Source organism: Chenopodium quinoa, unplaced genomic scaffold (assembly GCF_001683475.1).
Source record: "Chenopodium quinoa cultivar QQ74 unplaced genomic scaffold, ASM168347v1, whole genome shotgun sequence".
NCBI classification, from domain to species: domain Eukaryota; kingdom Viridiplantae; phylum Streptophyta; class Magnoliopsida; order Caryophyllales; family Amaranthaceae; genus Chenopodium; species Chenopodium quinoa.
The window spans coordinates 7,035,152-7,060,993 of NW_018743252.1; the positions used below are offsets into that span (position 1 = coordinate 7,035,152).

The following is a 25,842-nucleotide window of genomic DNA, read 5'->3' on the forward strand; positions in this document are numbered from 1 at the left end:
GGATAGGGTGGGATCTCCTTGTTGCTTGAATGAAGTGGAAAATTTTAGAGAATGCTTGAAGTATTGTGACTTAATAGACTTTAAAACTGGTGGTTCATTTTTTACTTACACTAATAAGCAGCAGGGTAGTGATAGGGTTTGTACTAAGATTGATAGAATGTTGGTGAATGAGAATTGGTATGAGACCTTTCAGAATACTAGTGCTATGTTTCTTCCTGAAGATCTTATGGATCACTGCCCATGTCTGGTTTCCTTATTTGAGAATGCTGCAGCTGCTAAGAAACCTTTTAGATTCTTCAATATGTGGACTGAGTTCCCAGGATATTAGGATATAGTTTCCCAGGCTTGGACCACTACTGTGCATGGAACAGATATGTTTGTATTAGTAAAGAAACTTCAAGCTGTTAAAGGATGCCTTAAAAATTTGAATCTGTCTCAGTTTTCAGATGTTGAAACAGCTGATGCTGTGGCTGCTGGAGAGCTGCTGAAATGTCAGGAGAGGCTGAGTAGAGACCCTCAAAATGAGGATCTCATTTAAGCTGAGCATTTGGCCAGGGGAAGGTATGCTGATGCTCATAAATCTAAGTTTCAGTTTCTAAAACAGAAAGCTAAGCTTCATTGGCTTAGGGATGGGGATGTAAACTCAGCCTACTTTCATGCATGTTTGAGAAATAGAAGAGTTCATAACAGGATTGCAAGTATAGTGGCTCCAAATGGAGAAGTAACCCAAAACCCCTCTATGATAGCTGATGCCTTTATTAAATATTACATAGATCTCCTGGGTACCTTCTATGTGCCTCAAAAGAAGGTTCACCCTGTGGTTGTAATGGAGGGACCTGTTCTCAATGATGATCAGAAAATGATTCTCTGTAGACAGTAGGATGTCAAGAGTGCTTTGTGGAGCATAGATGAGGACAAGGCACTAGGTCTTGATGGTTTTTTCGAGCAGATTCTTTAAATCTTCATGGAACATAGTGAAGGCTGATCTGTGCAAGGCAGTGCTTGGGTTCTTTGAACATGGCAAACTTCTGAAATAGGTTTGCACTACCACCCTCACCTTGATCCCAAAAGACTGATAATGCTTCCTTGGTTTCTCAGTTTAGGCCCATTGCTTGTTGTAATGTGGTGTATAAAATAATCTCTAAAATGATTTGCTCAAGATTGAAGGAGGTTCTGCCTGTTATCATTGATGATTGTCAGGGGGCTTTTGTGGTTGGTAGGTCAATAATGGATAATATCTTGATTTGTCAAGATATGCTTAAAGACTACAATAATAAGAGGAAATCTCCTAGGTGTACTATAAAAGTCGATTTGAGGAAGGCTTATGACTCAGTGCATTGGGATTTCATAAGGGATATGCTAGAGTCTCTTGGTTTTCCTGATAAGTTCATTCACTGGATCATGGTCTGTGTTTCTTCTCCTTCTTATTCCTTGTTATTAAATGGTGGGCTCCATGGCTTCTTTCAAGGTAAAAGGGGGGGTTAGACAAGGGGATCCTATGTCCCCGTTGCTGTTTGTGATAGTTATGGAATACCTCACACGATTGCTTAAGAAGGTGGGTAAACTTAGGGGTTTTAAGTTCCATTATAGGTGCAAAGGTCTTCAGCTCAATCATCTGATTTTTGCAGATGATTTAATGTTGTTTGCTCATGGAGATAGGCAGTCTGTGAACTTGATTTTCAAAGCTCTGATCAAGTTTGAGAAGGTGTCTGGTTTGCAAGAAAATGCTGAGAAAACATCAATTTATTTTGGGAATGTGGATGATAGAACAAAACTGAGCATTATGAGACTCACTGGTTTTGTTGAGGGTTCTGGACCTTTCAGGTATCTGGGTATCCCTCTTAATTCAAGATATCTGAGAGTGTCTGACTTTGATGTGCTGATTGATAAAATGTTACACAGGCTTTTGTGTCGGTCAAGTCGAAATTTGTCTTATGCGGCAAGAGTTGTTCTTATTAATGCAGTTCTAATAAGCTTGCACTCTTACTGGGCTCAATGTTTAATTTTACCTAAGACTGTCATACAAAGAATCAGAGCTTTCTTATGCAGCGGTTCAGCTGTCTTATCTAAAGCCCCTCCTCTGGCTTGGTCTTGGGTTTGTAAGGCTAAGAAAGTTGGGGGTTTGGGCATAAGAGACTGTGAATTGTGGAATAAAGCAGCTCTTGGTAAGTACATATGGCAGATTTCTAAGAAAAAGGACTCTTTATGGGTCAAATGGGTTCACAATGTCTATATTAAGACTCAGGATTGGTGGACTTATAGTTCAAAGAAGGCTGATGGGTGGGCTTGGAAGAAGATTTGTAGGATTAAGGATGAGCTGGAAGAGGGATTCAGGGCTGAAAACTGGACTGAGAAGAAGTATTCCATAGCTACTGTCTATGATTGGCTACAGGGCAAGGCTGAGAAGGTAGATTAGACAGATTGGGTGTGGAATAGATACAATATTCCCAAGACTTCCTTCATAACTTGGCTGGCAGTGCTTAATAAGCTTAGAACTAGAGAAATTCTTTTCAAGCATGGTATTAGCAATACTGATTTGTGCTTACTGTGTGGAAATGGTATTGAAAGTCAACAGCATTTATTTTTTGACTGTGCCTATAGCAGACGATGCCTGTTAAGGATTAGTAGGTGGCTTGGAGTCCAGGAAATTCACTTCAATATCATAAGTACCTGGAAACATTGGAAAAGGATTCTCAAAGACTCAATAGTGAGAAAGATTGGGTATGCCAGCCTTGCTGCACTGGTTTATTACCTGTGGGCTGCTAGGAATAGTGTATACTGGAATCAAGCTGTTCCAATCCCTGACATTCTTTGTGATAGTGTTTGCTCAGCAGTGGTAGGACGTGCTCACCAGCTTATAAACAGAAAGTGGAAAAAGCATCATTGTAAATGGCTGAAAGCCTTGAGAGACAGTATAACCTCATAAGTTGTACTATTTGTGTTTGAATGTGGTCTAGTGTTGTCTGTTTTTTGTACTTTGTCTTGTTATGTTGGGTGTTTTAGCTGTTGTTGTCCTGGTCCTAGTGATGAGTTCCTTTCCTAGAAGGTGCCTTGTCACTTGAGGCTAGTGAGTGTTGTTTTCTTCTCCCCTTTGCTGGTCTGGTACCCTTCCTAGAAGGCGAACAGTTCAGGTTAGGGGATGTGGGGGATTGTGTGCCCTTGGGGCTTGTGTAGTTTGGAGGTTACAAGCTTCTTGTATTTGCTTTTGAGGGTTAGCCCTCTTTCTTTGGTATTAATAGTACTTCTTATTACCAAAAAAAAAAAAAAAAAAAAAAGAAGTATTTTTTATATTCAGTTTTGATAATTTTGTGTACGTTTATGATTTTGTTTTCGGTTTCATTAATTTTGTTTATGCCTTGAATCCTTAATGTATTTAACCGCGGCTTATTCGTTTATTGTACTTATAAATTAAATATTGTACGTTACCTGAATAGATAGTGTATTTTTGTGTACTTGTCCTTTCCTTTTACAGATGTCCAAGTATTTCTCAATTCATATCCAATTTTTCAAGATAATTCAATACTAATAGCATAGATATGATACCAAAAAACAATGGAATGCATTGACACGAAGAAATAATATTAGGCATCTCATCATAAAATCGAAATCTAAATCAAAATTATAGTTATCCCGTCAATCCTAAAATTATACCCTGCCTTAGCTCCTCCATGTTTTCGGTTTCGATATAATCTAGACTAGATAATTATTTTCATTTTTAATCATATTATTATTGTTTTTTACAACTTATTTGAAGAAGAATGGATGCAATAAACTGTAAAAGGTACTACTTATATTAGTACTACAATTAGTTTCTTTTTTGCATTTTTTTTTTAATGTTAACTCAAATTTCTCAAAAACTTTTGTAAAAAAAAACAATAAAAAATCAGGAATTAAGTGATTTATAATATTTTAACCTAGCAATTCAGAGGCATAGAACATCACATGAACAAGAATATATCATTTGAACAAGGATTTAGAAATTAATAACGAGAGACGACAAGACTAGATTTTGAAAGTGAGGATCACTCGATTGTGGAAAAAATTAAGCCCAAAGAGGAACAGTGGTCGAAGTACGTCAAGCTAATAGTGCCAAAAGTGTAAATGTAACATTTAAATAATACAGGCAATAGTAATATATTTAAAAGTAACAAAAGTTAAAAATAGTATATACTAGTATATATATGAAGGGGAGTTTTTTTTCCGAGTTTTTAGAGATCCAAGTAGGATAAAAATTTCTTAACGTGCCACATAGGATTATAAATTTTAGTTATAGCCAATTACATGAGAGATTTGTAATTTCTTTTAGAATTAATTAAATAATTCAAATGCCACATAAGCAAAATTGGCGAATGAGATTTTAAAGTTTAATTTAATTAAATATAAATTATAGCCATGCTTGGTTTATAAATTATTATTGATAATTGATATATAGAAGTTTCTAGAGGAATATAAGATAATAGTCAATTATAATAATTAATAATAAATAAATATAATGAATTTCCTAGGTAAATTAATGTTTCTACACCAAAAAAAAAAAAAAACAAAACAACGGAGTTTTGGAGGGCAAATTCCCTCCAAAAAAATAAAAAAAAAACTCCATTTTAATATTGAGTAATATATTTTTGTAATTAAAATGATAAAAAGATATGCTTCCTACATATTATGGTACTTATTTCTATATATTATTACTTTTCATTATTTACAACTTAGAATTACTAAATTTTTGTAAGATTCCTTCGAAGTTTCTAACCATCAAACTTCAAACATTCCCACTAAAACTGTCTCATTAACACTTAAATATTGCAAAGACTTGATAGTGATGATACATTGGCTAATGGACTGTATAAATCCAACCTAAATTTTACTTAACGCGTTTTGATATTGACTAGACTTAATTCTCTACAACATGTGATAAATTTCTCTACAACATAAAATATATTCCATCAACAAAATATATTTTCTAATGATTGCATCTCTATGTATCCATACTCTTGTATGGATACATTATGTGACTTAGAGGAATTTTAAAATTGCACATGTATAAGTCAAAGATAGATGGAAATATATCGTTTCATATGCAATTACTAAGTATAACATAAATAAATTACGAGGATAATAAGTTCAATAAACTAGGTAATCATGAATGTGTTATTAAATCAATTATGATATGAGGATCAACAAAATTTAGAGTATCACTTGGATCCTATCAGCCTATCGGGTCACACAATAAACTACGGATTGAAGCGAATATACCAAACCTATGATGGGCTTAGTGGACGATTAAAAGGGAGTAAACTAAGGAGTTACTTTTACCCTAAGTAGATAATGAAGATTATTTATTTGGGAAAATTGAGAGAGATTTTGTTAGATTATCTATTGTCAAACCGACCCAATATGATGGACATTGGACATAAAGATCAGGTATAAAGTTGGGGCCGGTCCAAAATAAAATATTACTCAGTATTATTTTGAACAGACCATAGACCAGCTTTTTAAACAATTTTAATTATGTTTTTGACTCAGCCCGAAAAGCTTGCTAAGACTGATTTCTGTAACGAGTTTTGGGCAAGTATTTTTTGGCTAAAAACTTGGCCCGACCTGACTTAAAGGGCTAATTTATTAGCCTTTGACCCAGCCCAAACACTCATGATCATCTCCATTTTTTTTGGGAATGTTAAAAAGGAAAGTTTATTAATTGTAGCTATTTAAAATTTATTTTTTGCAAATTGCAGTAATTTTTTAAAAAATTGCAAATTACAGTCTAAAAAACTAATCAATAATAACTTAATACTAAAATTGACACCGGAAGTGACACGTGTCACATCTGGTGCTGTTTTTTCCCTCCAAAATCCCCTTCCATTTTAGCATTTTTTATTTATTTTTGGAATACTTGTATAATAATACAACTATAATAATAATAATAATATTATTCATAATCTTATATACTACTTTTATGAATATATTTTGTTTATCAAGGAGATAAACTTGTATTTTCTCAAATAATAATCCCACCTTTCAGTTATTTTTTAATAATCCGAACTTTAATGCCAATTCGCCGCTTTAAATGGTCCCAACCAATCATTTAACTTGTTATACCAAGTTACATGATACGTGTCGACGTCTAATTGGTCAATAAAATTAAAAAAATTGATTTTTCTTAAAGAAAAAATAAAAAATTATTACTTAATTAATTAAAAAAAAACCCCGCCAGCTAACCACCCTCCACGACGGCCCACATCCACCAGCCCGACCCCCTGCCTGCCCCTAGCGCTGGAGCGTCACGCAGACTACCCTCCCCCTGAAACCGCCGACTCCCCTCCCCTCCCCCTGAATCACCAACCACCCTCGAAAAACCCTTTCCTCGTCCCGATCCTAAGCTCCTTCCCCTTCTCCCGGCACGTTTCCGGCCCCTCCCCTTCCCATTTTCTTTTTCCAGCCCCTTCCCCTTCCACACGCCCCGATTTTTCCCCCATCCTCTTCTCGCGCCTCGAATTCGGCCCTCCTCCCCTTCTCATGCCTTGATTTCGGTAATGGTTGTGGTGGTTTAGGGGCAACGGAAGGGCGTAGGGGAGTGCCGACGAATGGCGCGGGGAAGCTAAGGTCTGGTCGCGACAAGGCTGGCGGCTTTGGGCCGGGTCTGGGCTGATGGTGGGGGCGGGGAGGTGGCTGGGGCTGATGGTGGTAGTTTTTTTTTTTTTTTTTTTTTTTAATAAAAAAAGTTAGCTTTAAAATAGTTTATTAATGTTAATTAGTAATAATTATTTTTTTAAAAAATTAAAACTTTTTTTTTACCAATCACGTGGTGTCACATGTAAATTGAACTTAATAAAAAAATTACACAGTTTTTCCAAAAAAAAAATAAAATTGGAAAAGAAACTTAAGCTACTCCCTCTGTCCCATAGTATAGTTTCTATTTGTGTTTTTTCACAATATTTAAGAAATGGGAGGAGAAAGTGAATAAAGTACATTAAAAAATGTAAAATAGTACAATTATAGACAAAAGTTAGAGAGGAGAAAGTGAATGAAGTACATAAAAACGAGGTGAAAAGTACAATTATAGACAAAAATTAGAGAGAGAAAGTGAATGAAGTACATAAAAAAGAGGTGAAAAGTACAATTATAGACAAAAATTAGAGAGAGAAAGTGAATGAAGTACATAAAAAAGAGGTGAAAAGTACAATTATAAGTAGGGGTGTACACCGGTCCAAAACCGGACCGGACCTGGACCGGACCTGTTTGGACCGGGGACCTGAATTGGGTAATTATGAGGACCGGGGACCGGACCTGAATTAACAGGTCCGGTTCCGGGCCAGACCTGAAAAATCAGGTCCGGTCCGGGTTTGGACCTGAATGGACCTGTTTTGTGTCTTTTTCGTTTTTTTTTTAATACAAAACCTGTTGGACCTGCATATGGACCTGCATATGGACCTGTTTTGTGATTTTTAGACCTGTTGCATAATTTAATAATTACATACAAACCAAAATTATCAATTACAAAACTACATAAAGTCTATAAAGTCCCGATTCTCAAACACCAAAAATACAAATGAGTCCACCGAAAATACAAATAAGTCCACGAAAACACAGTTTCAATTTTTCAGAGTTTGGTTTTCTTCTTCTTTTTTTTTTTTTTTTTTTTAATTACGATTTTCCCGGGTTTCAGGTCCGGACCTGAAAACCCCGGGTTTGGACCGGGAACCTGGATTTTTAAGAACCGGGACCGGACCTGAATCAACAGGTCCGGGTCAGGTCCGGTCCGATTCAGGTCCGGTTTCAGGTCCGGGCCAATTTTTGTACACCCCTAATTATAAGACAAAAGTTAGAGAGAGAAAGTGGAAAAAGATACAAAACAAGTGGAAAATTCAAGGGTAATTTAGAAAGTACAATGAAAAAAATTAGAAAAAATGAGGGTATTATGCTCTTTATATATAATTGAAAAAATAAAAATAGGAACAATATTTTAGATCTCGAAAAACAAGAACAATTTTTTAAATCTCTAAAATAGGAAAATAGTAACTATAATACGGGACGGAGGGAGTAGGATGAAATAATTAAGACCCATTTCTCTACCTCACCTCATTTCAAAAGTCTTGCCATCACCGCACTCTGCTGGTGAAGCTCTTAGAGGAGCACAACGATGGCGTTACTTGCCAACCCTTTAATCCTCTCTTCTTGCTCCATTCGCAAATTCAATCCTCTTATCCTCTCTCAACGTCGCTTCTTAATCAATGTCTCCTCTCGTTTATCCTATTTCAGAACTCGGCTTTTCTCCGGTAATTCTTTATTGTGGAAGAAATTCCCACTTTTAATTTCGTATGTTTTCTTCTCTATAATTATCTTTCATAGATGCTGTTTTGGTTGCAGTTTCGGCTTCGAAAAATGACGTGTTTACATCGCCGGAGGTGGCGAAATCATTTGATTTTGATTGGGAGGAGCGCATTTACAATTGGTGTGTTCTTGACATTAATTAACTAGTAATGCTATGAAGTTGTTTAAATTATCTTGTGAATTAATGTGTTTTAATACGACTTTTTGCATTGCATTTTCTCTTTGTTATCTTACTTATCTGCAAACAGCAAATTTATAGCTGATATTCTTGAACAATTATTTTTTCAGTTTCATTGAATTTCTGGTATTTCATGTGTCAAAAATCAAAACCATGCATTTATTTGACTGTTAGGATCACTAACTTAATATTAATATGAAGTGAGGAGCTTATTTATTATTTATTTAACTTTTTTAATTTTGGGAGTTGGGCTAAATTATCTTATAGCTTGGCATGCCACATCAATTTGTTATGCTACTTGTCAATTGGTTTTCATTCAAATCATATATACCAAGCTAGCAAGATGTGCTATAATTGTGGAGCTACTAGCTTAAGAAATTTTAATATTTGCAAGCAAGTCCCTTTCTAAAGTCATAAAAATGTAGTAGTAGATGAGAAGAGGGAATGGGGGGTGAGATACTGTTTGATTGGATTTGTATATTAGAAAGAAATTTTAACTTTGAGAAGAAAAACAAAATAGCTCTTGCTCTTAGTTTATGTTGCCTAGACTCTTCATTCTATTCACGTTAGATCATGGACGCTTTTGGACATGGGTAGGATACTCCGACCTTTATTTTTGACCATTATCATGGAATTTTTTCACAAAATAGCTGCGTTGGACACTTGGATAGATTATGCAAGCAACATAGCTTACCATTGTGCATATTTCTCTTTCACTTTTAAGCTTGCGTGAAAACTATGTTTGGATAGATATTGTATATTTGTATAGTGTAGAAGGAAAAAGAAGGAGTTGATTTTAAGGTGAGGAGAATGGATCCCCCCAATTCTTTTCACTTCCCTTCCCTCATATTTTATCTAAATACGGGGAAGATGTATCATTCACTTTCTTTCCTTCTCGTTCCCTTCATATATTCCAATCCAAACTTAGTGTAGCCTTTTTTGAGTTGGAAGTAGCATCCCCCCTCCCTTGTTTTTCAAATTATTTTTAAATGCCTATATGAATTATTTGCTAATGTTTTTCGCTGAATAACCTATCTTACATGGGTCTCTCTTCAACTTAAGCTATTTAATTCCACATTTGGGTCCTCTCTCTCTCTCTCTCTCTCTCTCTCTTATCATGTCCTTTTCATGTTGAAGGCAATTTATGGCATCTTAAAGTGGAAGTGGCTGCTTTCAGGTGGGATTCTCAAGGTTACTTCAAACCAAATATGGATCAAGGAGGTGAACCTTTTGTTATTTCAATGCCACCACCAAATGTAACAGGATCATTACATATGGGGCATGCAATGTTCGTAACTCTTGAGGTTAATTTCTTATTACATCTTAATCGTTTTATGTGTTTCATGGAGGGAAAACTTGTTCTTGCATGTGTACTATGTGATTTGCTAATGCAGTGGAACTTACTTGTTCTTGCATTTGTAATTTGGCATCTTTCCTTAGAAATTATCAAGTGTTGCTGAATTATTGGGATTCCACCTATTTTTTTAATCATTTACAACCTAATAGGTCCATTATGTGACTTTTGGGAGGTGCATGGGCCATAATACTCCGCATATTAGCTATTTTGCTTATCATTAGAGAGTAATAATATGATACATTGGGATTAAATGTCTAATTGAGCTTTCTTATCGGAGTGGACGATGTTTTTAGCTTTTATATAGCTTATTGAGCTCATGGCCATGAGGTCTCCGTGCCTTATTCATATGTAACATATGATTAATTCCTCTCTCTTTCCTTTATTCTTATTACTTGATTTTGGTGGACCAGCTATGCCCCTTGTATTTCCTCTCCCCTTCTCTCTTTCTCTTCATATGTTGCTTTGATGGAAATTTTCTTAATGAAAAAATGATGAGTGAAAGTCGAGTTTTGTATATCTTTTAGAAATTGTTTGAATGTGTCAATAATGAAAATATAGGGAAAAAACTTATTTGGGAGGCATGAAAGTACATACCAAAAAAAAATAATGTAAAACTTTAAACACAAAACTTGGGCTTAGCTGAAAGTATATTTCATCTCTCTTTTTCCAAATATTATTTAATTTAATTTTAAATTATTTAAATTTTTATAAATATTAAAGGTATGAGAACCCCCTTAAATTCTTTACTTGTTCAATTACCTATAGCTCTACAACCACCATGTTATAAATGAATGTACTCTCCACTTTCACCGACGGAAAAGTAAAAAAAAAAAAAGGGGTCTTGTTAGTTGCATCTCATAAGCCCAATTTTGGATTGCCCCAAAGTTGTGTAATCCCATAAGTGGGGTCAGCAACATGAACCAACATGAGGACTTTCTAGGAGGTTACCCAGCCTAGTACTACTCTCTATCATTGTGGATAAGAGAGAAGATGTAAAGAGGGGGGAAGGTTATACGATAAAGTAGGAGAGAAAATGTAAAAGGTGGGTGGGTGTAAGATGAAATAAGAGAGAGAGAGTGTGAAAGATAAATTAAAGTGAGTAGAACCCAACAACAACAACAACAATAAAGCCTTAGTCCCAAAAATGATTTGTGGCCGGCTAACCTGAATCGTCATAAGGAACCATTTGAAAAGGAACTAGAGCATAGCAAGATAATCAATTGAATAAAAGTTTAAAGGTGTGTAAAGTGAGAAACATAAAAAGTATACAAATAAAATTTAAGAGAGTTTTAAAAGAGTGGTACTAGTTTCCATTTGAATTGGAATCTTATCATAAAAGAATTAAGTGAGTATATAAGATGATTATATATATATATATTTTAATGTATATTTCACTATAAACTTTTCATAATTTTTACTAATAGATTATTAGAGATGTTAATGGTTAAAATTGTGCATTGACAACTAATTTGTTGTTGTAGTTGTGTTCTTATTCTATGTGCCCAAAAGCATCACAGAAATAAAATGATTTATTTTATGGGATTAAATTGAAATTAGTCACTTTAATGATTTTTGGGAGCTTGTCTCTCCTCTATTTCATTGTTTTATCTAGGTCAGTAAAGGTATATAACTATACGTGAGCAGGGGTTTAGAATAAATCAACAAAGTTAAGTGAAGATTTTTGTAGTTAAGGATATTTTGGACTTGATATGTAATGGTTTTGGGATTATAATTTAATTTCATTTTTCTTAGATCACTTTTATTTTATATTTTATGGTTTATTTACAAAAGCTGCTTTGAATTTGTTATCGTAAGACTTTAAGTGCATCGATAGCACTCCCAAGGTTTGAATGGTGTTTATTAACCTAAATATGGCTTCTATATATAAAAAAAAGGGCTTTGTGGGGGCATTACAATTAGCTTGTCTTAGAAGGAGAAAGTATTAATAAAAAAGGGTTCAACTTTAGAAATTGTTGTCCTAGACAATGCCATTTGGAACAGAAAAAATGCATGATAAAGTGTTATCATTTGAGATTAGATGACTTTATGGGCTTTTCCTCTGTAGGGTGTATGTTTATGCAGCTTATGCTTGCTTGGCACTTGGAAGTAGTGTCCCTTTATGTGACATCTTGAATATTATCATCATTTTTATCTTATGTGATGCTTTGCTTATCCATGTAAAGTGAAGAGGTGGTAGTGGATAAATGTTCATCTTTTTCTACAATATAGCTGCCTGCTTGATGTTTCAGCTGGGAGGTTTCTTGGAGATTCTAAAGTCTAATGCTTTTGGTGGTCTATTCTAGGATATTATGGTTAGATATCACCGCATGAAGGGAAGACCTACAGTGTGGATTCCTGGTACTGATCATGCAGGCATCGCTACTCAGGTTTGGTTCTGGATCTGTTCCTGGTAAACATAGTGTGATAACCCCTAAAGAAACATGTTGCACATATGGGGAGTTGATAGAGTTTAGTTATCTTCACCGCTTCCAAATTTTTTTCTGTTTGGACTAAATTGCAGCTGGCTAATTATGTGAGTGTTTCTTGAAATAACTCATGTTGACTTTCTGAAGTTCACTTTTGCACCCCCTGGTCTCCTTTTTTTCCTCCATTGAACATGATACTAATTGACTTGCTTACATGGCCTCTGCAAATTATCAATCAGTACTTTCATCTTCATCCATAATTTATATCATCACTGTAAGACCTCCCAGCACCCAGGGCTGCACCTTTATTTTCCGTTACTATTTAATAAAATCTTATTTTGTCATCATGAAAATGACTAGTATGGCTTTTCCTTCTGTTTTCTAACTTAATATACTTGGCATTCCATTGCTGCGAAGTTGGCTTTACAATATAATTACAAATGGCCTAATAGCAACTTATATGAACTTAACTATGTTGAATTCAATTACCCTTTTTTTCTTAGTGATTGTATGACCTGGATGCTTGGTAGTAGTTGTGCCATTGGTTTGGGAAGGGGGATTGTTTTTAACAGCATGTAAGCACTTCTTCCTAATTACATTATGGCTAGAAATTTGCGTGGAGCTTAATGGAACAAAGATTTGATGACAGTGGCATTATTATTGCGTGTAAACAATGGAAGTTATAATTATTTTTTAAAAAAGAGGCTTTTTATTATAAATTTTATTTATTTATTTATTGTTTTTTTTTAATTTGCACTGTTCGTTCCTCTTTGTCAAACTTTGTGGACTTTTGCCATATTTTTCTACTAATATATACCAAGAGAAAAAAAAAGGATCTCATTAGATTTGTCATAGTGTGTATATACATACAAATTATCAACTTTTTATTATTTGTAATATACAAATCGAAAATTATTTTTGGTCAAAGGTATGCATTGGACGTTAGGAAAAATTGTGGTGCTAATGAAAATAAAAAATCATTAACAAACAAACAAATACCATAAGTGACATGCAATTTCTACAATGAGTGGCGTTCATTAGAGCTGGTAATTGATCAATAGGAAATACTGTCACTGAAAGTTGACGTAGGTGCTGCTAATCAATACTTCTTAGGGACACATTAAGAGTAAATATTGAAGGGAAAGGAGTAAGCTGTGAATCACAAGTTGAGAGGTATAGGTCGTTAACAATTTGTGGTCTTGCAAGTGTTAGCATTCTAAAAACTATATGTATGGAAACTGTAAATTGAAAAAAATCTGTATTTTTGAAGCGTCTTATAAACAATAATTGAAGAAACGTTGGCAACACTCACTTTATTTTTTTTTTTTTTTTGGTTTTTTCTAAGTTTCTGATCATTGGCACAATACACATCTGTTGACTCCAACAAGAAATAAGCTTAATAATTACGATTTTTTGACTTTTACCACAAAAAAAAAACATGAAATTATTTTTTACCACCAAACTTCTATAACTTTTATTTTACCACAAAAAAATTCTATAAATTGTTTTTTTACCACCTACCGTCAAGAAAAACCGTTAAATCTAACATTTATAAAAAAAAATTCTTCGATTTTCGTGCGCAAAACATATTTTTTTTATAGGTTTAGGGGGGCATTTTAGCCCCATAGATCCAATTTGAGGTCAGAATTGACAAAAAATAATCGGAAATGCCTCGTTCTTCCTACTAAAAAATACTTTGATTTGCGTGAAACACACAAAACGAGGCATTTCTGATCATTTTTAGTCAATTCTGACCTCAAATTGGATTCGTAGGGCTAAAATGCCCCCTAAACCCCCTAAAGATCATGTCTTTGGCACGAAAATCGAAAAACTTGAAAATTCCGTTAGGTTTACCGGTTTTTTTGACGGCACGTGGTAAAAAACAATTTTTAATTTTTTTTTTTTTGTGTTAAAAGAAAAGTTTTAGAACTTTTGGTGGTAAAAAACAATTTTGTGATTTTTTTTGGTGGTAAAAGTAAAAAAAACCTAATAATTATTCCAAAAGTAACTATAAAAGGAATAATAAGTCTCTGTATGAACTAGGTATGATTGAGCTGAACACATTCGATAACTTTAATGTCTAATTGAATTGGGTTGAACATATTTTCGAGCTAAACTTAATCTCAAGCTTAAATTGGACTTCAACTAGATAAAATAAGTTTGAACAAGAACAAGAACAGAATAGTACTCGGTTGAAATTGGTTCATATAAATCCCTATGCCCTAGTGATATATCATACACTCCCTTCATCCCTATTTCTTTTTGGAATATCCCTTGAAGATCACCCTGTTTCCTTATATAGTAACATATCTTCACCATTCAACCCCACTTGCATACACTCATAGAAGTGAAAAAAAAAAATAATACCCCATCCACTTGCAATTTTTTTGTTTAATCTTAAAGCACATTTTGCTTATGGGGCAAACAAATAAGGACAAATTGAATATGGATATCTTTTGGGCTGAAAGGCTTTTCTAAAATGTAATGGGTTGTGGCTACATGGCAAGTTTGACTAGAATCAACTAGTTTGGGAAAGAAACTGTATCTTTATTTATTTATTTTTTATTGTAGAGTAACTTTTTCAGAAATCGCGGTTTATCTTTTAACATTTTTATTTCTTATTTGCCTCTTGTTTAAATTCAAAAACAGCTGTTCTTATAAACCGATGATGCTGTGTTTCTTTTCTTGTAGTTGGTTGTTGAAAGAATGCTTGCTTCAGAGGGAATAAAGAGAGCTGATTTAGACAGAGATGAGTTTGTAAATCATGTTTGGAAGTGGAAGGAGAAGTAAGTTTGATTCTTGAGTTTATTGACAATTACACTTAGTCATTCTTGATTCGAAAGTAATTCTTCTGAAATTATGACAATTATAAAATTTCTATAGACCACGTTAAAAAAGGGATTGGGTGTTATAGAAATAAGGTTGTCATTGATGAAATCTTTTCTTATTTAGTTTCATTGATATAATAGATGAAAGTGATGATGAACCTCAATCAATAGAATGATGTTAACTTAGAGATGATTGGGAAAGTTTGAAAGAAGTTATACAAGCCGATTTTGATTCGTCGAATAAAAGAGGTGTATTTAGACCTATAACTTTTACACCATAAGGTGCTGCACTCGGTTACAAGTAGATTTTTTTTTTGTGTAAAAGCAATGAGCATAATGTGGTTGTGAGATACGGGACAAGATTGGTAGCATAGGAGTTTTACAAAGGCCATGAGTCGATTATACTATAACCTATTCACTTGTTGTGGTCTTGTGGATGATATTACTCTTACGACCTAATTGGTAGGTGGCTATAAATGATGGTAATGAGAATGAATTTGCATTTAAATTTTTAAGGAAATTCAAGTTTTATTCCCGTGGTAAGGCTAGCTCACCCTAAATTAACCATTTTTCCTTAGAAATTTCCTCCCCATTTAATAACTCCTTCCAAGTGTTAATGGAAAAACTTAAAGAAGTGAGGATAAAATTGCATAACCATGGGGATTACAATGTTAATTTCCTTCCTAATTTACACTACTAAACGGGCTGTAGGTTTCTAATGAGCTTAACATCTATTGAATGACATCATTGCACCTTATGAATGTGGGCACTGCATACCTATATGAGTCATAAGACAAATATATATCTGTAAGGATTGAAAATGCAAGTAGTTTTTAAATGTAAGCTCCTGGTATGTACTTCATAAAGCTAAAGGTCCTTGTATGGCCTTAAACAATATGGAGGAATGTGGTATAATTGTCTTAGTGAGAACTTATTAAAGATAGGATATGTGAATGTACCTATTAAGCCCTAGGTGTTCAAAAAGAGGATTGAATCATATTTTGTTATAATAGTTGTTTATGATCTTGGAAAGAGATTCCCAAAGTATTTGAGAAAGGAATTTAAAGTGAAGGACTCAAATGCACTTGGTATTTTTTCGGCCTACAATTTGCAATTTAAAGTGGAATTTTCATTCATAAATCAAATAACTTGAGGAGCTTCTAAAGTGCTTTTATATGGATAAAGTACACCTATTAAGTACACCCATGGTAGTTCGATCACTTAGGAGAAAGATCCTTTTTGTCCTCCAAATGAAAGGCAAGACATTGGTTCCCAAAACCCCATATTTTGAGGCCGAATATAGCTTTTGTAGTAAATTATTAGCAAGATATAGTTCAACGAAGACACTGGTATGGTGATAAGTTACGTTATCTATGTGGGACTAGTGATATGAGACTGTTTTATAAAAAAACACTAGGATCTAAGTAGTGTCCAATTGATTGAATATGCAGATGCTTGCTATTTATTTGATTTACACAAATCAATATCGTAAACAATGTAGTTATTCATGTACGGTAGAATTGCCATTCCTTGGCTTATAAATGCAATTCCTTCTCTACTCTAATTTGTTTATTTCACCAATGAAAATTGCATTTATAGGGAAGAAATATAATGGGGAGAAAAAAATGTTTATGTGTCATAGTTGAGACCAAATTTTTTGATTTTAAAATGTTGTTTTAAAAGAAAAGTTTTGGATGAAGGGGTTCATGGTTTTTGCTACCTTCTAATTTATGTTGATAGATATGGTTTTTGCTACCTTCATTTTATGTAATGGACATTTATTGCATTGCATATAACTTGTTATGTTGTACAATTGCTATTTAGAAATTTGAGCTGTGGATATAACAATACTTCTTCATTTTGTGACTTATAGGTATGGTGGAACCATTACAAAACAAATCAAGAGGCTTGGGGCTTCTTGTGATTGGAGTCGAGAGCATTTTACTCTTGATGAACGCCTAAGTCGTAAGAGTTTTTTTTATTTTTATTTTTTAATTGTTTTATTTGACTAATAAACCGATAACTACATTTTAAAATAAATAACTGTATTTGTGCTAAAGTGGAAGGAATTTGGGGGGACAAGATGTCCCAAAAATGTATTCTAACTCAAGAAGCTTGTCAATCACTTGCTTTGTCACTTGCACACAATTTTTGAATAGATCTAATGGTGAGATCTCTGGGAAACTGAATTTAGGAAAATCTGAAACCATTTTGGCTGTGTTTGTTTTGATGGGAAACATCTTTCTAGGTGAAATCCATAAATTCATCTTTTTGAGGCTGAAGGTGTGTGCTTTGTGTCATGGAAAAAAGGATATAGAAATCTTGTAGGAATGATGTGTGGAAAATGTTTCATCTATCTATTTGGTGCTGCATGCAGAAGGTAACCTGCAAATCTGTATGTACAAAATTCTTCAACCTAGCATATAGCTAATATAGAGTTGAGTGATGAAGTCAATATGCCATGCATTTTTTAGAAAGAGGCTGCTCTATCATCCTTTTGGAAGTCGTCGGATCTTAGAATAGAGGAGTACTACCTGTGCTGCATTTTTTGATGTATGATACAAGGTCATTTTGGAGCATTACAATTGAGGCACCAAATCAATTTGGCATTTATGGTTTTTGGTTGAGGAACTTTTGTGGCGACCCAGATTATTTTTGACTATACCTGATTTTAGTTTACGGCAAAACTCCAAAACTGTTCCGTTCCTTTGTACTTTTTCTGTTTATAAAATCTCGTGATTTTATGTACTTCATTCTCTTCAGCAAAATGTGGTGGGCATTTATCTCTTCACTCTTGTCATGTCTGAGGATCCTTTGTTGATTCTGATAACTGCATGCCGCTAGGAGGAGCATTTCGCTAGGTTCATTAAGTTATTTTCTTAGGGATTGCTTTCAACCAGTTTATTGTTTCTTTATGCTGTTTATTGTAAAATTCATAAGGTCTAAAATACGTGCCTTAAAGTGAATGAGTGTTTTGGTGTCATAGTCTTGTACTAGAACAATTTCTCTTCTAAGAGGACATTTAATGTCTAAATGGAGATTGGAGATGTTGGACATCTATATAATTTGGTGGCCGAGGTGAGGCTCTTAGATGGAAAATAGCAGCAATGTTATTTGACCATGTTTGACTGGACCAATAATTTGGAAGCTAAGAAGAAATATCTAAAGTTAATTGGATAAGTGTTTTATAGAGTGGCTAATAGTTTTAGATTGTATTGGAGGACCCTAAAGCAGTCTTTGTCTTGCTGATTACAAAGTGTCTGCCATATGCAGCATTAAAACGGGAGGGCAAATTCATTCTAAGGCATTTATCATGAGAGAGACAGGCAATGTTTTTATGTATAAAAATTAAGATGGATAGCTTGTAGTGTTGATGAAAGATAAATAATACAAAGCTACAGAGATATAAAGTTCTATGGTCCGTAAAGTTGCCTAAAAATATGCTTCTCAGTGGAAAATTTGGCCAGTTCTAACCATCACATATGGTTAGCCATGAACCATCATTCTAATGGCTTTTCCTTTAACCTTTTATTCCTGCAGCTTTAATGAGTTTTTTGTTCTAGAATTTCTATTCTTTATTGAGTTTATTTTTCTTGTTCTAGCTGGTACTCTGTATCCACATTTCAAAACAGTGCAATGTTTGTGATTTGAGAATTTCTACTTTTGCAGGAGCTGTGATAGAAGCCTTTGTGAGACTCCATGAGAAAGGCCTAATATACCAAGGTAGATTATCTGAAGTCTATCTTTTAAGTGTGAGTTATGTATTCTAAATATGTGCTGCTCAAGTTCTGTATATGTTCTGTGAATATGTGCTTTTCAAGTTTTGTGTTGACACCCAGATCCACTTTTGGCACATAAAGTCTGTCTTTTGCTTCTATCTTCTAGGGTTGGTTCTTGAATTAACTGCTTGAATTTGTTCTAAACTCGTGTATGATGATGCCCTGCTAAGCCTTCGTGGTGAAAGAAAACAGATCAGTTACCAAATGTATTTCCCACTTTTCATTTCCCTTTTAGAGTGTTATCAGCCAAGTATATATTTTGTTCTACACAGTATTGTTGCACAAAATTTGACTTTCACAAATATATATAGGTGATTGTGGTTAACTGCTGAAATAAACTTTGATAGTACAAGATGGAAGGTGCTCACATAAATATGCATGGGTTGAATGTTTCAGGTTCATACATGGTAAATTGGTCTCCTAATCTTCAGACAGCTGTCTCAGATTTGGTAAGTTCATGTTTGGTGAAGGTATTGCTGATATTTCTATTTTGTGATTTTTTTTGGGTTTGAGTTATATGTTCTACATACAAGTAGGAAGTGGAATATTCTGAAGAACCAGGTGCTCTCTATCATATTAAATATCGCGTGGCTGGAGGCTCAAGGTGATTGTTATGCTTTATTTTCCTATTCTAGTTATACACTAGACTTTATTCTCCTTTAAACCAGATCTTATAAGCTGTAGCTGCTTCTTAGTTTGAAGGGCTTATATGTTTAATTTGCACTGGAGCGACCTCCTTTTGTCTTCCAATTTGCTAAGTGTAGCCTCTTTTTTTATTTTTTATTTTCATTTGAAGGGAGGACTTTCTGACAATCGCAACGACAAGGCCAGAGACTCTATTTGGTGATACAGCTATTGCCGTTAATCCTGAGGTTTACGGCATTATCTTCCCTGTTCCCTAGATTTTCTTGTATTGTATGATCGGAATAATTGTGCTGATTTTTTTCTCAGTTACACATCTTTCTAGAATATCTGTCAAGTAATAAGCAGTGTTGTTTATTCTCTTACACATATGTTAAGAGAAAGTTGGATATATTAATGATGACAGTGGACCTGCAGGCATTATTGTATCAACAGCATTATTTTCTTAATTACTAAAATCTACAAAAAATATAGTTGTCATGTAGGTCCGGTATCCTTGATGTTTTTACTCAGTCATATTCAATGAATTGATATCTGATTTTTGTCAATGTTCCATTGGTCTCTGTTAGAAATATACTTTTAGGTTCAGTTTAAGATAAATGAAACTAACACTTGATAAATCAACTTGTTGTTTTCTGTTGTCTTGCAAATCTACTAGGAAATAATCTCAAGGATAACTAGCAGATTAGCTACCATGTTTAAGACCTATAGGTTATTAGGATTCTGCAGCATTATTAGCATAGGATTGTACTGTAAGGGGTAGAAATTGATCTGGACTGTTTGAGGATTAATGGGACGAGTTTTGTATTAATTAGGATCCCTGATCAGATTCTATGATCCTTTCATGTGACATGTACCGAAAATATGAATTTCATTACTAAAAGCTTTATCTTTTCACATTACAAGGTAATGGTACATGTCTTGTCAATGTTTGTGCATGTAAAAGTATGTGTTATTACTTGTGCATTACCAGATTCAACGTGCAGCTGCATTTGAGGAATGGTAGAGACTGCTGTCAGTGACATATACTGTATGCGTGGCAGTATGTAAAAGTATGTGTTATTACTTGTGCATTACCAGATTCAACGTGCAGCTGCATTTGAGGAATGGTAGAGACTGCTGTCAGTGACATATACTGTATGCGTGGCAGTAGTTTTTAGCCTTTTTTTATGATTTATTTCTGCATTCTGACAATGGTTGTTGTGTTTGAAGGATGAACGATATGCAAAATATGTAGGCTGTCAGGCAATCGTCCCCATGACATATGGTCGTCATATCCCAATTATTGCAGATAAGGTAAAATCATCACCTGCTTGTGTCCTCTGATATTTGGTACCTTTAATTTCCTTGACCTTATAAAACCTTTCCTTTTCCTAATCTGGGTCGGATTGATCTGTGAGAGGTTCCGGTTTAGTAGGACGCCTTCCTTACCTACAAATAAATAAATAAACAAATAAGATTAACTAGGGTTAATCAAGTAATTCATGCAAGGGAGAAATAAGAAGTAACTGGATTTCATGGAAGGAAGCTAAGCAATACAACAACAAAAACAACAAAGCCTTAGTCCCAAAATGATTTGGTGTCGGCTAACATGAACCGTCATAAGGAAGTTAAGCAATGAGGTTGTTTTTTTTTTTTTTTTTTTTTTTTTTTTTTGAATAATAAGCAATGAGAATCTTGTAATAAGAAATGATCATGAAAACTGTATTACTTGATTACACTGATTAATAAATACAACTCTTTAAGCTTTCTCTTAATTTCCTTTTTTATTACTTGAAATTACCGGGTTCATTGTACGATAATACTATGAGAATGTAGGGAATGATAGTGAAAAATGCCTCATGTAATTGGATCCCGAGAACTCTCTGGTAATTCAATGTAATAAATTATTCAAAAGTCATGTCAAATCACACATTATGTCATTCCAACACAGCTAGTAACCTTCCAGGTACTGCTCTACACCGCTATGTGGGTTCTGACATAAACTTAGGCATTTACAGATGATTTCAATTATTATTCATATTGCCCAATCAGTACCTATAAGGAATATCTATTAAAAATCTGCCAGTCCTCTTCTTTCTTTCTTTAATTATGCATTTTATTTATTTTCCAATTTTCATAGACCGAGTAAATTATATAGAAAATTAAGCAATGTGCTAGAGTAGAGGACTAATTTTTTTGGATAAAAATAAAAGAATCACCATCGTCAAGTTGAAGACAGTACTTGAGAGTTAGTTGCTTAACCACATGATCATAATACATATTGTTATGGAGGCTCGTTACTTTGTAAGTTGTATGTGACGGGCCAAGAAAGGCCACCAGTAATTCAAACTTACTCCTGATGCAAGAACAAACAGAAGAGGGAGGGAAGGGAATTGCTAGAGGGAAAGGACCTTAAGGACTGTTGATTGGCAGCGTATAGTGCTGGCATAAAAGGTGTTAGAATCGTCCCAGGAGTTGCTGTAAATAAGTAGGAAAGGTGGTCGACAGAAGAAGGCATCTTGAAGTGTCATAGGTTATGTGGGAGAGTTAGTTAGTCTCTCCAATACTCACCATTTTATTGTTCTATTTTGGCAATTGATTATCCTGCTTTATTTCAAAGCTTGTTTCTTTTTTGTTTACTGCTGTGTTGTGTTGTGTGTATTTGTCCCAATTGCAAGTGCTGCTCAGGTTCGTTACATGATAATATTTGCAGTTTATGCATGTGTTTACTTTGTATTATACATAATTTCAGATGCTTATTGATTAATGCAGTATGTTGATAAGGAATTTGGAACTGGTGTCTTGAAGATAAGCCCAGGGCATGATCATAATGACTATCTACTAGCTAGAAAGATTGGTCTCCCGATACTTAATGTTATGAACAAGGATGGAACATTGAATGAAGTTGCTGGACTTTATTGGTAAGTTTCTGAGTATTAGTGCACTGTCAGTGATCATGTCAAATATATTTATCCATATGATCATGCATGTTGCAGTGGGCTAGACCGTTTTGAGGCTAGGGAAAAACTTTGGAAGGATCTCACCGAGACAGGCTTAGCTGTAAAAAAGGAACCCCACACCTTACGAGTTCCTAGATCGCAACGAGGCGGAGAAGTGCGTGCTGTAATTAATTCACTATTTAGCAAAACTCTGCATTTTCCTTTTCATACATCACTCACACTATTTTCTTTCTTTTAAAAAATTGGCAAAGCAGATAATTGAGCCACTTGTAAGCAAGCAGTGGTTTGTAACTATGGAGGCCTTGGCTGAGAAAGCCCTTCATTCTGTTGAGACAGGAGACCTGACCATTATTCCTGATAGGTTTGAGAAGGTAAGTCATCGATAATGTTTTGAGATAGACCTAATTAATCACTCCATTCCCATTTGGTAATTCTTAGCTTTGTTCATTATTTTTAGACGTGTATGCATAAGGATTGTTAACATGGGTGCAAGGCCTTAGTAATTTGTATATTTGATTAAAGATGAAAGCTGTACACGATTGTAGTGAATGCTTTGAGAGGAAACAAAGAGGAATTTTTATATATTTTTCCGTACTTCATAATGTTCATGACATACTTCACTTTGTTTGAGAATGATGTTGTATATTTAGGCCTAAACTTCTCAGATTCTTAGTCATTAGCTACATCTACATACCCTAATTATTTTAAGTAGATTGTTAAACTTTAATTGTGATTGATAAAAATAGCCAAAAAATTCAATTTCAGCACTTTTGGACAAGTGTGTGTCTTGGGCAGGGGACTTGTGAAAATTCATGTTAGCCAACACCAAATTGGGACAAAGGCTTTGTGGTTGTTGTTGGTTGGGGGGGGGGGGTGGGGAGGATTGTTGGATCTAATTACTATATTTGTAGGTGGAGAGTGCATGTGACACCTATGAGCTTGTATGAAGATACATGAGAATTAAGGTTGTTAAAAAAATGAGCAACACCCACATGATATGCATGCACTAGTGACGTCCAGTGTGAGTAGGGGGTTTGGAAGTGGAAAAGATGTTTTTTTTTTTCTTATTTTTTTTTTTCCCCCAAAAAACTAAACTTGCGATGGTTGTTATTAATAGAAGTTTTCAAGTTAGGCTTTGCAAAGGCACCTAGGTTGTAGTGGTTTTGGTGATTTGTCATATTTCATTGATGGCGTCTAGTGTGGGTGGGGGGTTGGAAGTAATAAAAATGGTTAACCCCAATAGAAATTAGCTACTTGCGATGGCTAATATTAATAATAATTTGATTTGTTGAAGTGACCATGTCAATTTAAATGACCACTTGCTTTAATCATGATTTAATTTAAGGCAGCCTAGGGAGGTGAGCTAGAGATGATATGTCATCATTGTCTTGTACTTACTGTTGGTTTTGTTGTCACCTTTGATTGACTAGGAAAGAGAAACTTGATGAGCTTCAAAGTTTGCCCTATGACGGATAGGTTTGGAAGAAATAATGACCATTTGCGTTTTGCTATCTCTTGCTTATAGACATGAGGTGAAAATCCATGGATTTTGATTGAGATTTTGGGTAAACAAATGACTCTCTTATTGGAAAGTTCATGACTATTTTTTTTATGCAAGCACAATGTGGGGATGGCATCAATTACTTTTGTTTATCTGATCATAGTAAAACATGACATTCTATGTCAAGACAAGGAGTTTGATATGGAATATCACAAATTACAGCCACTTACCATGTTAGTATAGTTTTGTGATGTAAGAATATTGAAAAAAGAGGCTGTTAAGGTGGTTGTAGAGATTAACGGGTTGAAGAGGGTTTATGTTGATTGATATGATGGATTTGGAATGCAATTTACAAAGGAAAATAGTATTAGGGAAAGTTAATTAGATATTGGTATAAGGTAGTAGGTCAAGAATTGAAAATCAGAGGTGAAGGAGGTCTGGATTTTGGAAATCAAAAGGGAGGATTGTTGTGATGAGTGTGATGATTGATAACTAGTGATCCAGATGCCACTGTTAGGGAGAGCATTTCTTCCATGCAGGGGTCCACAGTGATGACAACCATTAGAGATATATGTTGGATGGCATTGAGTGGAGAGCCTGCTGACTTAATTTTGCTGCTTATAGTTCTTAGAGAAAGCATTTATACGTAGTAAATTTGCAATATTGAAACTGATAAGCAGTGTATTATTAGGACCAAGGGTTGTGCTCACAGATTGTGCAATGAATTGGTATAATATGTAATAAACTAACCTAAGGAGGGGCATTATGGGTAGTCTGGTATTATTTGTTAATAGCTTTATTTTTTAAAAGAATTGAGAGAGAGGGGAAAGGAAGAGGCAGGCAGATTTTTGGAGTGAATCCTTTGGAGAGTTGTGACCTCAAGTCACTATTTTGAGAGTGGTGACAGTCACTAATAGACATTGGCAGCTTAAAGTTGCTAGCTTGTACAAACCCCCTTTTACAATATTTTCAATCAAAGATTCGATCTTTTCTCTATGTTATCTGTGTTAATTGTGTGTGTAGAGTCCAACAAGCTTGAGTCCATTACGTTATATTGCGGATTTAATGGACATGAAATAAAAATGAAAAAAAAGATAGATTTTTATGTGTAAAATCTTCTCTTTGCATAAGAGAAGTTTAAACCATGAACTTTGCACTAGGATTTTAATCAATGTATGGGATGATGATACAAGACTCTAAGATCTCTTACTAATACAAATTCTCTCACTTAGGGTTCTCTAACCTAAGAATTATAATTTTAAATGATGTAATAGGCTATTTGTAGAAGGGTACAAATTCTCCTAACCATGGAATTAAAACTCGGCCGTTTTGTTACGTATCAGCTGTTCTGTAACAGATTTTGGATGTGCCGTTCTGCAAAACCCCGTAACATAATGTCGCGACAAAAACCACATCTTTCTCCCCGCTTCATCCATTACGTAACGCTGACTTGCCGTGTTACACATTTTTTTTCCCTTTACATCCATTCTATTTTAGTAATAAGTATGCAGTCTATGATTCATGATATTTTGAGTGATTATTTGTTCACTAAATATGTTATCCACTCTTATCATTATAGTATAATTCTATTATGTTGAAAGAATACTTTATTAATTATATATATATATATGTATATATATATATATATATATATATATATATATATATATATATATATATATATATATATATATATATATATATATATATAAAATGTAAACAAGGCTTAAAACCATTAACGTGAGTTTTTTAGAAAAAAAATTCACACTCTGTTAACCATGATCCGTTCTATTCATCCATTACAAGCCGTTTCCTCGACAACGCGATCGTTAACATGATCGCGACTGCATCCACAATTTTC

The 25,842-nt window shown here is 34.4% G+C and overlaps 2 protein-coding genes across 8 annotated transcripts in view; both read left to right on the forward strand.

Moving 5' to 3' along the window:
* Positions 1 to 1,146: 1,146 nt before the first annotated feature.
* Positions 1,147 to 2,926, forward strand: LOC110734914. The gene is made up of 4 exons (XM_021915040.1): positions 1,147 to 1,468; positions 1,629 to 1,824; positions 1,903 to 2,407; positions 2,516 to 2,926. Exons 1-4 carry the CDS (start codon positions 1,147 to 1,149, stop codon positions 2,924 to 2,926), a joined length of 1,434 nt encoding a protein of 477 aa, XP_021770732.1.
* A 4,878-nt stretch (positions 2,927 to 7,804) lies between these two features.
* LOC110735131 (valine--tRNA ligase, chloroplastic/mitochondrial 2-like) overlaps positions 7,805 to 25,842 on the forward strand; it is a 32,402-nt gene continuing 14,364 nt past the window's right edge. The window contains exons 1-14 of one of the 7 annotated variants that reach the window (XM_021915284.1): positions 7,805 to 8,273; positions 8,347 to 8,449; positions 9,684 to 9,810; positions 12,167 to 12,250; positions 14,981 to 15,075; positions 16,991 to 17,082; positions 18,787 to 18,840; positions 19,293 to 19,345; positions 19,433 to 19,500; positions 19,693 to 19,768; positions 20,751 to 20,834; positions 22,293 to 22,441; positions 22,517 to 22,634; positions 22,735 to 22,851. In XM_021915284.1, coding sequence (XP_021770976.1) covers positions 8,138 to 8,273; positions 8,347 to 8,449; positions 9,684 to 9,810; positions 12,167 to 12,250; positions 14,981 to 15,075; positions 16,991 to 17,082; positions 18,787 to 18,840; positions 19,293 to 19,345; positions 19,433 to 19,500; positions 19,693 to 19,768; positions 20,751 to 20,834; positions 22,293 to 22,441; positions 22,517 to 22,634; positions 22,735 to 22,851 — 1,356 coding nt within the window. In that variant the 5' untranslated portion in view covers positions 7,805 to 8,137. Of the gene's footprint in view, positions 8,274 to 8,346; positions 8,450 to 9,643; positions 9,811 to 12,166; positions 12,251 to 14,980; positions 15,076 to 16,990; positions 17,083 to 18,786; positions 18,841 to 19,292; positions 19,346 to 19,432; positions 19,501 to 19,692; positions 19,769 to 20,750; positions 20,835 to 22,292; positions 22,442 to 22,516; positions 22,635 to 22,734; positions 22,852 to 25,842 lie in introns of all 7 variants that reach the window. The other 6 variants (XM_021915283.1, XM_021915285.1, XM_021915286.1 and 3 more) reach the window with 6 other exon arrangements.

Excerpts from the sequence above, each read along its gene's own strand:
- LOC110734914 (XM_021915040.1), top strand. The coding sequence starts at position 1,147 with ATGATTTGCTCAAGATTGAAGGAGGTTCTGCCTGTTATCATTGATGAT. Across the intron at positions 1,825-1,902 it reads GAGGGTTCTGGACCTTTCAG|GCTTTTGTGTCGGTCAAGTC; the intron begins GTATCTGGGTAT and ends AATGTTACACAG. Across the intron at positions 2,408-2,515 it reads TACAGGGCAAGGCTGAGAAG|CATGGTATTAGCAATACTGA; the intron begins GTAGATTAGACA and ends ATTCTTTTCAAG.